The following is a 12,383-nucleotide window of genomic DNA, read 5'->3' on the forward strand; positions in this document are numbered from 1 at the left end:
CATCTGCAAGAAGACAAGATGTATTTATCCTGCTGAAACTGAAACAGTTTGTTCACAAGTTCACATTCCTGAAATCCAACTTTGTGATTTTACCTAGGGCAGAGATTTACCCCAATTATTTTTCTGTGAGGCCATATAGGTTGTGACTGCTCAGCCTATAAAGTGTTTCAGTTTAATCAGGAGTTAACTATCCTATGGAATGCAATACAGACAAAAGGCCTTAGGAAGGAGACCAAAAAATGGAAATTCTTTATAACTTTCCAAAGATGAGTTGGTTGTGTTTGTGTTACCTGTTTCAGCAGTGTCAGACTGTTTGTGTATCCTGAATGCCACCTCTGTGAGGCTACAGGCCTGACTTTCTATGGTTTAACCTTGCTGAATTTATAGAGCTGGTGGTGTGAAAATTTGCTGTGGTGTTAGTGTTCCATGGGTGTTCATTTTCCAGGTGTGGCACCCAATCTTCCTACTATACCCTCTGCTTCAGACTTCAACACAGTCTTGTCTAGTGACCAGAACACCCTGGATGGCACACACTCGCAGCACAGCACCAGTCAGGATGACATTGCAGGTGTAGAAGAGGGCAACCAGGGGTTTCCTGCTGTCCAGCTGGCAGATGCACAGGTAGGGGTGCTTTGCTGATCTGTTTTGAAGTTCTGTAGGGAAAAACTAGTTTATATTAAAAAAAAAATCTTACAGTAATAAATAAGTTTTAATTTTTTTACATTTTTTATACATGATGAAAGGCTCAGGAAAGCTCTGAGGTATCTCATAAGAAACTTAAAGAATGATGATCAATAGAGCATTGTTTTATAACTTCAGGTAACACATTGGAGCATTTATGGGAGTAGCCTCGTTCACCAGAGTGTTTTTAGTTGGGGGGAACATAGAGAAACCTTAGCTCCCATAGATAACCATTCAGTGCTGGCTTGCTGTGCAGTCCATAAAGCCTGTCCTATTTATCACCCTTCTGTTTTACAGCACTGTTAATAAAACTAAAATGTTCTCCACTGTGTAGCTGACATTGTACATACTGTAGATCAACAAATGATGGAGCAAAAATTTGGAAATAATGTAGACAAGAAGTAAATCTATGGGTTTTGTTCTGTAGGTTGTTTTCAAACCTCTTCTGAGGTACACAGGAATTCAGTCTCAGGATGCAATGCCACTCTGCTACAGAATGTACTTTGGAGAGTACCTTTCATTCTCAGGAACTTTGGACTGTCTAAGAGCAGATATTGTTGATTCAGATACAGCAAAGGAAAGAAAAAGCAAACGAGCTCGAAGGTATGTTGTGAGGTATTTGAAAATTTATATATTGATTAAAGAACAGAAATTAGTTTTTTTAAATGTGAAGACATATAATTCCAAAGTACTGCCATAGATTAAGGAGCAGTTCTTAATTCTCTTATCTGTTTTATCTTCCTGTTAGAATATTTATTTTTTATCTTCCTGTGGAGTGGTTTGGAAACTTAAGTGTTTAAACCTCAGCTGCTTCTGAAAATTGGAGACTGGGAAAGGGAGAACTGGTGGGAATAGTAGCAGGGGAAATTTGAGAGCTCTTAAATGCTGTTTTCTAATTAATCTGGTAAATGAGGTTTTTTCTTTTGATGTAAATAGTGAATCTTTCCCCTACTGATTTTGTGCAAGTCTTTAGTTTATTTTAGAAAGATTGCATGCCAAACTAAATTTACATAGAACTGAGTGATTACTGGTTTAGTAGCACAGGGTTTGAAAGTATAAAACTTTTTATTTTATATTTGGAACCATGGTAAGAAGATGATATCCTAAGGGAAATAAAAGATTGGATTCGATAAATCAGATGTACCACTGAATAAGGAGGTATTTGACTCCCATAAAAAGAAACAAAGCATTATCTTGTCCCTTTTCTTTTCTTAGGCAAGGAGCTGTCAATCTTCCTCCTCTTGAATTCAAACCAGCTTTGATGTTGGAAACTTTCAGTATTAGTGCTGTTGTCATGGAAAAATCCATGTGCACACCTCATAACTCCACCAATGCCCTTTCTTTTCATGACCTGAATAAACGCTATTATAATACTTTTCACTGTAATTTTACAATTTCTTGCCAGTCCATAAGCCAGCATGTAGATATGGCACTGGTTCGTCTCATTCACCAGTTCAGTACAATGATTGATGACATCAAGGCCACACAGACAGACATCAAGCTGAGCAGATACACAGCTGGGTCAGCCTCTCCAACACCGACTTTTAAAACTCGCAAGCACAGAGACTTCCGCTCCTCTGACTTCAGCCGAAGCTCTCGGGGGAGTCTTAATGGAGGCAACAGAGTGAACAACACCAAGAACAAACGAGCAAACAATGAGAACAACAAAAAAGAGTCTCGAAACAAGAATTCCTCGGGAAGGTCAGAAAGGAGAACTTCTAAAGTGTCCAGGAAAGGTTCAAAAGATGTAGTTGACCACATGACTATTCATATGGATGACTCTGACTCTATAACTGTCTCGGAACAGAGCGAACCTTCTGCTGAGTGCTGGCAAAACATGTATAAACTGCTGAACTTCTATTCACTCATTTCTGACCCAACTGGGATTTTAGAAAAGTCTTCTGAAACTTTCGGGCCAACAGGTAAATTTGTTCATGAATCCAAATAATTGAGTGTGTGCTTCTGCTCGAGTGTGGTCTTCTAAAGCTGCACTTCACTTGCTCAGCTTTTGAGGAAGTTTTTGAAGGTTGTGCTTCTCCATCTAACATGGCTCCGAGGGGCAAGTGGTGAGGAATGGGGAAGAGCCTGCAATTAGTTCATCAAGATGGTGTACAAAAGGAAAAAAAAATGTTTCCTGGCTTTTCTTTTACTTTTTTATTCTTTCACTTCGAGACTTATGTAAGTATATGTTAATTGATTGCTTTCAAATTCACTCCCTTGATATTCTTGTGTAGCTCTTAATCTGGATTTGCCCTGGTTTATAGACTATGGTAAGTGAGTTTTCTGCTTAACTGTGTGCAGATGGATGGAGTTTTTTCTCTCAAGGTGCATATTTTTTCTCCAGTGGCTAATGGAAATGCTGCATATATATGCTGTATATTATCATTTTGTGAAAATAGGGAAGCACATGAGCCATACTGAGGGTGATGATTTCTGCCTTGGGAATGACTCAGTAAAAAAATAATCCGTGATTCTAGTTTTGACAGAAGAAAAGTTGAAATACTGTTTTTGATAAAGTCTAGCAAAGGCTACAGGTATTTGGGCCATGTTTTCACCTACAACTCTGAGATCTGTTGATCATTGCTCTCTATTTCCAATATTTAAAAAAAAATCAGAGTAAATTTGAGAGCTGGATTATCATCACTGTTTTTGTTGTTGAACTGAGGTTGCTGTAAACAAGCAAGGGATTATATTGTTAAACTTATTTTCTTCGGATTTCTATTAACAAGAACAAAAAAACTGAGGAAGTGTTAAATGAGAGCTTCTGTTAAACAGGGCAGTATCTTTCATGCATAGAATATCCTATCTAGAGCCATGATACTTGCACAAAATGTTATTTTTCTTAGATTGTTTTTATGCTCTGCATACTGAAAAACTAGCTCATCCAAAACTAAATCATAGGAACCTTTGGCTGTGAAAGATAAAAAGGAAACAGGACAATTGGAAACTCAGAGCATTTTTACTGTAAACAATATATGTGCATAAATATAAATATTTGTGATGTACGTGAGAATGTATTTATGAGTCATAATGAAATCACATTACATATTATTGTCCCTGTTGTGTCCCAGAGTTGGACTTGGTTCAGTTGCAGTGTTACCAATTGTAAGCAAGGTCTGGACAGTTTGCCTCCAGTTTGCTAAATGTGCACCACACGCGATCCTTGGTTCCAAATACAAATATAAATCCAGGTGCATCAAGGATTCCCTGTGAAGTATCCTTCAAGAACTCCTTTGTTTGTTCTGTAGGTGTTCGAAGCCCAACAGACCCTGCCTGCAGGGTGGTGTTTGAGAACGAGCAGGAGAGCAGCAGGGAGGCGCAGAGGAAGCGCAGCCTGGTGACTGCGGAGCCGCAGCACGTGACGCTGATAGTGTTTGGGATAGGGATGGTGAACAGGACACACCTGGAGGCAGACATTGGGGGTCTAACGATGGAATCAGAACTGAAGAGGATCCATGGCAGTTTCACCCTGAAGGAGAAGATGAAAGGTGGGATGAGCTAAGATGAGGTTAATCTGTAGTTAATTGAGCGACAGCTTTACACGTTTATGTGAGTGCATGGGTAGCACATTTTGTTTGTAAACAGATCTACAATACAGCTGTGTGTGGATAGTGTAATAACATGGAGCAATTGCTTTTAACAGGGTGCTGAAGGATGTTAAAAGTATGCAAGATATTCCAAAAATGCTGTGAAGGAAAATCTTGCAGATGATAGTCTCTCCTGTTTTCAAAAGCTTTCTCCTTGTCACAGTTTAAATTTGTTATTACTTAGTGTTTTCAGTTTTTTTCCTGCTGCTATGTTTTTGAAAGCAATAGGCATACTTAGAAGTATTTTACTAAATGAAATGCTAATCAATGTGTTTTTTCTTAAAGATGTATTACATCAAAAGATGACTGAGACGTGTGCCACTGCTCACATAGGAGGTGTCAATATTGTCCTCCTGGAGGGAATTACTCCAAATATCCAGTAAGTATGACAATTTAAAATATTCCAGCTGCATAGAATTGGTATCAATTGTGTGACAGTGAATGTATATAGTTTAATATGGAGAAAGCAATGATCATATATCTTCAGGTAAAATCTGCAAAGTCACAGGATATGGTGGCAACCATGCAATTGTTGCAGAATTGGGCTTGAGCTTGACTTGGAAAGATAATTAAGTGTGCCTGTTGACAGGAGGCTTTTCTATGAAAGGTATATCCAAGTAAGATGAGAAGGAATATAGTAAACATACATAGTAGGTTTCAGTCCCAGTTCTGCAAGTCTTAAGGCACAGGTACATGACTGTGAATTCTCCAGTCCCCTTCTATTTCTACAAAAAGGTGTATTAGTAAGTTCAGAATTGATTGTAGGATCATGGGTAAGAAAACTGACTGAAAAATCATAGGTGACAGGTTCTCTTGTAAAATGAAATACTAAATCTCATGTAATCAGAGCTTTCTGCACTAATTTCATTCAGTGTGGTGTACACATAGGAATTAAAACACATTTTTATATTGCATCTCCTAAGCTTATCAGAGCTTTTTGAAACTTAGAGGTTCCACTAAATCATACAAGATCTTTAGGAAGTATTTAACCTACTGATGCTGATTGTTCTCATGTAAGATCTATATTGTTTCTTTAACAGATAATTTTTTGAAATCCCATGATGCATGATTCTTTGTGTTATTTTCACATTTCTAATATCCATTATCCACCCTTTTTATGGTTTATTATATACTTTTATATGGTCTTTTATATGTATGTAATTGACACAACTTGCTCAGTATCCACATTGTTTTAGGTTTTTTGCCACGTTCACAAATTCAAAAGGAACATGCATTATTTTTTGCTGTTTCTAGCTGAACTTTTTTCTGTGTTGCAAAATAACACTTGAACTACAACTCTTTGTAATGTAGATCATCCTCACGAAGTTTGAGTGTTAACTAGGTAACCCTCAGTATGTGACCTGGTTTTAAAATATTAATATTGTAGAAAGGAGCTAAATATTGTGACTTGAGTCTCTCTTTCTCCCCTTTTAATACCTGTTTAGTTTGGGAGATGATATATTGAACTTTAAAACATACAGAATTTTACTAATGTCCCCAGATAATTTCTTCTGATAAGGTATGTTTTAGAGGAATAAATAAAAGTTCTAATCTAACAACCATGTAGGGCTCCTGAAAGTGACAGATTCTTTGTCTGTTATACATCATGATCTTACTGAGCTTCCATATAGGAAGGGTACAAAAGGAAAGATGGGAAATAATAAGTCTTTAACAACAACATCAGCAAACACAAACCCTAGCAAAACAGAACAGGACCTTTCACCTTGGTAAATTTGAAAGTAAGTGTCATATTGTGGGTTACAAGTAATTAACTGGCTAATTTTGCATAAATGTTTATTCTTCATTTGCTTTGTTTTTGTTTTTCTTGCTTTCTCTTCTATCTTCATCTGTAGACTGGAGGATTTTCCTACATCTCCTACAAGCACAGCCAAACAAGAGTTTCTGTATGTCATATTACTACGTTTAATAGTCTTGCAATTAACTCAGTGTTGTGTAGCTAATGGTTGCATTCCTGCTGTGTGTGAATGTGTAGGCAGATGTTGCTTGAATACATTTTCGTTTCATATCTGATATTACCTAGATAGGCTTTTCATAGGAGTTGAAATGGAAAGCTTTTACTTGTTTCCATGTGTGCAGATTTGTCTGTATGTGTGCAGCCTAGTGTGTGTACCAAGTGATCTCTCATTATGCCAGAATAACCATTTAACAGGTATTTTTGCAATGCATGACTTGTAGTTGTCTTAAATGTAGTGTAGTTGCTTGTGGCATGTATTGCATCTGTGTTGAAAGTGAGAGAAAAAGGACTGTGTATGTAGCTTATAAACAAAATCACTCACTGGAATAGCTTAAAAATCAGCTAACCCCTAAAAACCTATTTTAACATACTGCTAACTGTTTTGAGAGATGTGTAAGCAAATTCTGTTTCCTTTTCTGACAGAACTGTTGTGAAATGCAGTATTGCCAAATCCCAGGCCCTCTACAGTGCACAGAGAGGGCTAAAAACAAACAATGCTGCTGTGGTGAAGGTTGGAGCCATCAGCATCAACATCCCCCAGCACCCCGCCACGCTGCACAGCATGATGGTGCGCAGCTCTCACCAGCTCTCCAAGCAGATTTCCGATCTCATCCGCCAGCCCTCCACTGCGTAAGTGCTGCTGGTCTGGCACTTCTGGATGCCACTGGTTACCATACACTGATAGCCTTGTGCTGCTTTGGACGTGTGTGGGAGAGTCAGGCTAGTTGCATGTCATGTTAGAATAATGAAAAGGATTTTCTGATTTTTCTCTTGGTAAATAGACCCCAGCCTACCAAAGAAGATGTTGCTACTCCTTTGCCTTCAGAAAAAACTCCAACAAGTATTAATCAAACACCGGTTGAAACAAATGAGTTTCCACAGCTGCCAGAAGGCTTGGAAAAGAAGCCTATAGTTCTCAAATTCAGTGCCATGATAGATGGTATAGCTATTGGAGCAGCACTGTTGCCCTCTCTAAAGGCAGAATATAAGATGGGAAGGATGAGGAGTCATGGAATGACAGGTAACGGTTTCCTGAAACATTAAAAACATTATGGCTTTTATTTTGTCCTTGCTAGAAGCATCCAAGAGGATTTGGTGCCTTCTGTGAGTTACAGCTAGAGCTCTGAACCTGTTCCTGTCGGCTTATTATTTTGAATGTAGCTCTCAATCATATGGGGCCAGAGGCAGATGAAGACGTGTATGTGTTCATATTCATCTTTCTCACTCCCAGGAATCTGTCCTCTACTAAAATCAGCTTTTGATCCTTGATGAATTGGCATCTGATTCCTAAGGCTACTTGAGAATAATCTTATAGGGCCTCAGTACAGATGGGGAGTTTATATGACTCCCTTCTCTATCTATTTACAGTTGAAGTAATTTTTTTTAAAACTAAGGAAAGCCAGAATCATGTGAGTAGGTATTTATAGTTGCAGAGGCCAGTGTGCTTCAATAACATTTTAAAGTGGTTTTTTTTATTCCAAATTAATTCTTAAGTTTAAGGATAAACAAAAACTATTTTGCCATTTCATACATTTTCATTCTTCTTCTCCCTCTTACAGGTGCCCAAACTAGATTTAATTTTGAACTTCCAAGTCACAGATTACGCTTCACTTCAAAAGTCTCAGCCACTGATATGTCAACCATTCCTCCTTCGGCGAGTCTCAACCTTCCTCCCGTCACCATGTCAGGCAAATATATCATGGAAGAACATGATACTTACTCAGACCAAATTTGGAGTATAGATGAACTACCTCCCAAGCAAGGCTATTACCTGCAGGGAAACTACTTACGTTGTGTGGCTGAAGTAGGTGTTGGAAACTGCAGTCATCTTTGATAATTTGTTATTTCCATTCTGTTACATTTCTGTATGTGCATCTTCATATGATTTTACTAATCTGCTTACTGCAGAACTCTCAGGCTTACAGGTTGATCCAAATATAGCATTTTAGTTCTGTGATTCTAGAGAACAAGCCCTGTGAGGAGAGGCTGAGGGAACTGGAAATGTTTAGTTTGGAGAAGAGGGAGGCTGAGAGGAGACCTTACTGCTTTCTATAACTACCTGAAAGGAGGTTGTAGGGAGGTGGGTGCTGGCCTCTTCTCTCAAGTGACCAATGATAGGGCCAGAGAAAGTGGCCTCAAGTTGTACCAGGGGAGGTTTAGACTAGTTCTGAGGAAGAGTTTATTTACTGAGAGCGTAGTTAGTCACTGGAATGGACTGTCCAGGCAGGTGGTGGAGTCACTGTCCCTGGAAGTGTTTAAAAACTGTGTAGATGAGGCATTTCAGGACATGTTCCAATGGGTGATACAGCTATTGATACATAATCACAATATAATTGGAGCTGAAAATGTATTCCTGAAAACTAAAAACTGCATTGCTTGTAAACTGTAGGTATGGTAAAAGTTTTAAAGTTTTGTTCTAAAATTTTGTATTTCTGCAGGTTGGTTCCTTTGAACATAATCTCACAACTGATCTTTTAAATCATTTAGTATTTGTGCAAAAAGTATTCATGAAGGAAGTAAATGAAGTCATACAGAAGGTTTCAGGTAAGGACAACACTTAAAACCAACTTTAAGATCCTTGAACTTTGAAAGATGAGTTAGTTCTCTTACAACTTTTAGGTTACTGTTGTTGTTTTGCATTATTCTATTAAAGAATATTTGAGGGGAGTAGGAAGGAGAAATAAAATTAAAGAGGAGGGAGGTTTTTAAGACTATTCAGAGAAGAAAGATGTCCAGATACAAAATGAAGAAGAAAAAATTTTATGTTCTAAGTTGTTTGGGTCATTTTGGGCTTTTTAAATACATGTTTTAGCTGCCTCTTCTTATGATGAAATAACTGTAATTCTTCCTGTCATTGAAAAATTCTGATATAAATTAAAATTCGTCTTTTCATGCAGTTTGCATAGTATTCAGTCAGGAGTTTAATTTTTTTACTGTCAGGTAACTAGAGATGCAGTGGTGCAGGAGACAGAGGATATCTTTGTGAAGGCCAGATGTTAACTCTTCACAGGCCTTGGGCCTTCCCAGGGGGGAGGAAGGAGGAACATGACTCTACCTCAGTTCTTAGTAGAGAGCTATTAACCATATGTAACCAGCCAAATCTGTACCAGCAGCTCCCATATTCAACCTAGATGGAACACATACTATAAAACCATTTTTATAAATTTTAACCAGTCACTACCATGAGGCTTAATTCACTGTCACCTTTTAAAATACCTATTTTTAAAATCTTTTATTTATTGAAACTCTGAATATGTATATTTAATGTGTGCAGGAGGGGAACAGCCAATACCTCTCTGGAATGAACATGATGGCACAACTGATGGAGAAAAGCCCAAAATTCTTCTTTACTCATTGAGTCTTCAGTTCAAGGTAGTCTTGTGAGAACAAAACAGTGGGTCTAGATGCTATTAAACTCTGCATGAAGAGTATGACCTTGAGTTTGGTTTCTGTAATCTTTCAAAATAACTTAGTGGCACTGCACTGTGAAAAACAGCTATCACATCTTTTTTTGCTGCACAGTGAAAAGAGCTCTTGTTGGTATTGTTTGTTTGTTGCAGTTTTCCCTTTTCTTTTCTAGATCCAAATAACTTTGTATCTTCCTTATTCATTAGGGTATTCAAGTGACAGCTACAACTCCCTCAATGAGAGCTGTGAGATTCGAAACTGGATTGATAGAACTTGAACTCTCAAACAGACTGCAAACTAAAGCAATGCCTGGAAGTAGCAGCTACCTCAAACTGTTTGGGAAATGTCAGGTGGATTTAAATCTGGCACTAGGACAGATTGTTAAACATCAGGTTAGTACTCAACACCTTTGTAGTATGATACTAAAAATATACATAAACAAGAGGCTATGTTGCTGATTTCTTAGTGATCTGTCTGTAAAGTGCACGAAGACTGTGGGAGAGTGTTGTGCTTTTTTGTTTAGAGGGTTTTTTTTTTAAATCATTTTGTCAGGTTTTTTTCAGCTTGTTTCCCTTTTTTTAAAGTTTGTTTTTGTGGATTTTTCTTTTTTTTTTTTAATAAAAAAAGTAACACTGCAATCAGAAAGGAACTTTGCTTAAAGACAAAAAGGGGAGAGGAGATATCTTCACATCTTCTTGTAATTTTACATTTTGTCAAATGCTGTAATTTGATTATTTGCTCTGAACTCTTCTCTGTTGCAAACACCTCCTTCTTCCCATTTGTTAACATTTTAAGGTTTATGAAGAAGCTGGCTCAGACTTTCATCAAGTGGCTTATTTCAAGACAAGAATTGGATTAAGAAATGCTCTCCGAGAAGAAATCAGTGGCTCATCAGATAGAGAAGCTGTGCTCATTACCTTGAACAGACCAATAGTTTTTGCTCAGCCTGTGGCTTTTGACAGAGGTACTGAAAGTTGCTACAAATTTGTTTCCATACTGAGGAAGCCTTTTTTTTTTTCCTTTTTTTAAAAAAGAGGCATAATTATTCAGTATTTAGTGCATTTCATGTTAAATCAAAATGTTAGGTAGCTGAGCAGTTTAGGAGGTCTACTGCATGACAAGAGGTTAGCAATTCTTAATGTCAGAACCTCCATTTGCTGAGATGAGTTTTCAGGTGGTTTGGAGGGAAGTTGCTTTAAGTCATGGCAAAGGAGTGATGCTGAGAACAGTCTTGCTTTCTGTATTTTAATATGTTGCTAAATGACTGGCTTTGACCTTCCTGTGCTTTGCTGCATGAGTCTCTTCACTTAATCCAGAATAAGTGCACGGCCATTGTTGTACATCCAATGTCTTAGAAACTGTAAAAATGAAAAAAACCCTAACCTTAATTTAGAGATATTGGTGTGGGGTTTTTGGTAGGTTTTTTTTTTGTTTTTTTGTTATTGATTGGTTGGTTTTTATATATATATTGATTTAAATTAAGCATTTCTGGTTTCTTCATAAAGCTGTCCTATTCTGGCTGAACTACAAGGCTGCATATGACAACTGGAATGAGCAGAGGATGGCTTTACATAAGGATATTCATATGGCCACAAAGGAAGTGGTAGATATGCTGCCTGGAATCCAGCAAACCTCTGCACAGGCTTTTGGGACCCTCTTTCTTCAGCTGACTGTCAATGACTTAGGAATTTGCCTGCCCATTACAAACACACCTCAGGTAATCAAAATGTCTAAAGCAACATGACTTTGGGTAGTCATAGTTGAGCTATTTTGAAATATTTTTATGTCCATAAATATAACTTTTCATCATGACAATGCAAAAGTTGCAGGATGCTGGCACCCAGCTTCTGTGGTGAAGCAATGCTGGCAGGATGTGTTGTGCAGGGTGTTCTGTAAGGGAACATGCACTGGAGGGATACCCTACAGTCTTGTGTTTCATGATGAATGGCTCAGTAATGGGTTCCCAGGATAATGCTTTGTGGCCTTCTATCTCCTCCTTCACTGACTGTGCAGTTTAGTGAGTTTCTTGACATTCAATGCAACATGATCCAACACGTTCTCCAATTTGAGATTTTGCTCAGCATATCGATAGGAAAGTACCTAAATCAGTGGACCTATCTCTTGAAAATGAGTTTATTCTCAGTCAAGAAACACTTCCATGCAGACCTGTATTTCCTATCTTCTTCCTGTATTAGAAATGACTGCAGTTATGTCTGTCTCGTTATATATAAGCTGAAGGTGTGACCTCTACCTTTGAAGTGTAAAATCAAAAGTATTACATTGCCAGTTCACAGCAGTTCAAAAAAATAAATAAAGGATTAATAAATAATTCTATATTAGGATAGGTTATGTTTTAAGAGAAAACTGTATTTGGAGACTGTTCCTATCTTGAATTGGGAGTGCTCTTCATGGGGAATAATTCCAGAACAGGAGTGAATCATGTTAATGATATAGAAGGAAATAGCCATAATACATAGAAATGTAAAGGAATAATGAGGCTTTAGTGTAACCTAGAAGTCGTTATGACTTAACTTTGTGAGAATCTTATCTGGCAGCTATAGACAAAGGGGATGGCATTTTATGCTATTATGTGTTACAAATGATAGTAAATTATGACTAATACATTCTGGTTTGTGAAGTCTTTAAGCTGTATATAGAATAGCACATTTACAAGGAGATACAGGAAGATCAGTTCTCTCACAGGAAAAGATAAACAGCATTTAACATTCGTA

The 12,383-nt window shown here is 37.6% G+C and overlaps 1 protein-coding gene across 1 annotated transcript in view; it reads left to right on the top strand.

Annotated features, from left to right (window-relative positions):
- Positions 1-12,383, top strand: part of KIAA1109 (KIAA1109 ortholog) — an 86,753-nt gene that overhangs the window by 49,832 nt on the left and 24,538 nt on the right. The window contains exons 44-57 of the mRNA XM_030450371.1: positions 446-621; positions 1,109-1,284; positions 1,897-2,603; positions 3,930-4,169; positions 4,554-4,647; positions 6,122-6,172; positions 6,667-6,873; positions 7,026-7,264; positions 7,803-8,047; positions 8,682-8,787; positions 9,518-9,615; positions 9,858-10,043; positions 10,447-10,615; positions 11,157-11,368. Of these exons, the coding sequence (XP_030306231.1) occupies positions 446-621; positions 1,109-1,284; positions 1,897-2,603; positions 3,930-4,169; positions 4,554-4,647; positions 6,122-6,172; positions 6,667-6,873; positions 7,026-7,264; positions 7,803-8,047; positions 8,682-8,787; positions 9,518-9,615; positions 9,858-10,043; positions 10,447-10,615; positions 11,157-11,368 (2,906 nt within the window). The remainder of the gene's footprint in view (positions 1-445; positions 622-1,108; positions 1,285-1,896; positions 2,604-3,929; positions 4,170-4,553; positions 4,648-6,121; positions 6,173-6,666; positions 6,874-7,025; positions 7,265-7,802; positions 8,048-8,681; positions 8,788-9,517; positions 9,616-9,857; positions 10,044-10,446; positions 10,616-11,156; positions 11,369-12,383) is intronic.

The sequence above is a fragment of the Calypte anna genome, chromosome 4B (assembly GCF_003957555.1).
Source record: "Calypte anna isolate BGI_N300 chromosome 4B, bCalAnn1_v1.p, whole genome shotgun sequence".
NCBI lineage: Eukaryota > Metazoa > Chordata > Aves > Apodiformes > Trochilidae > Calypte > Calypte anna.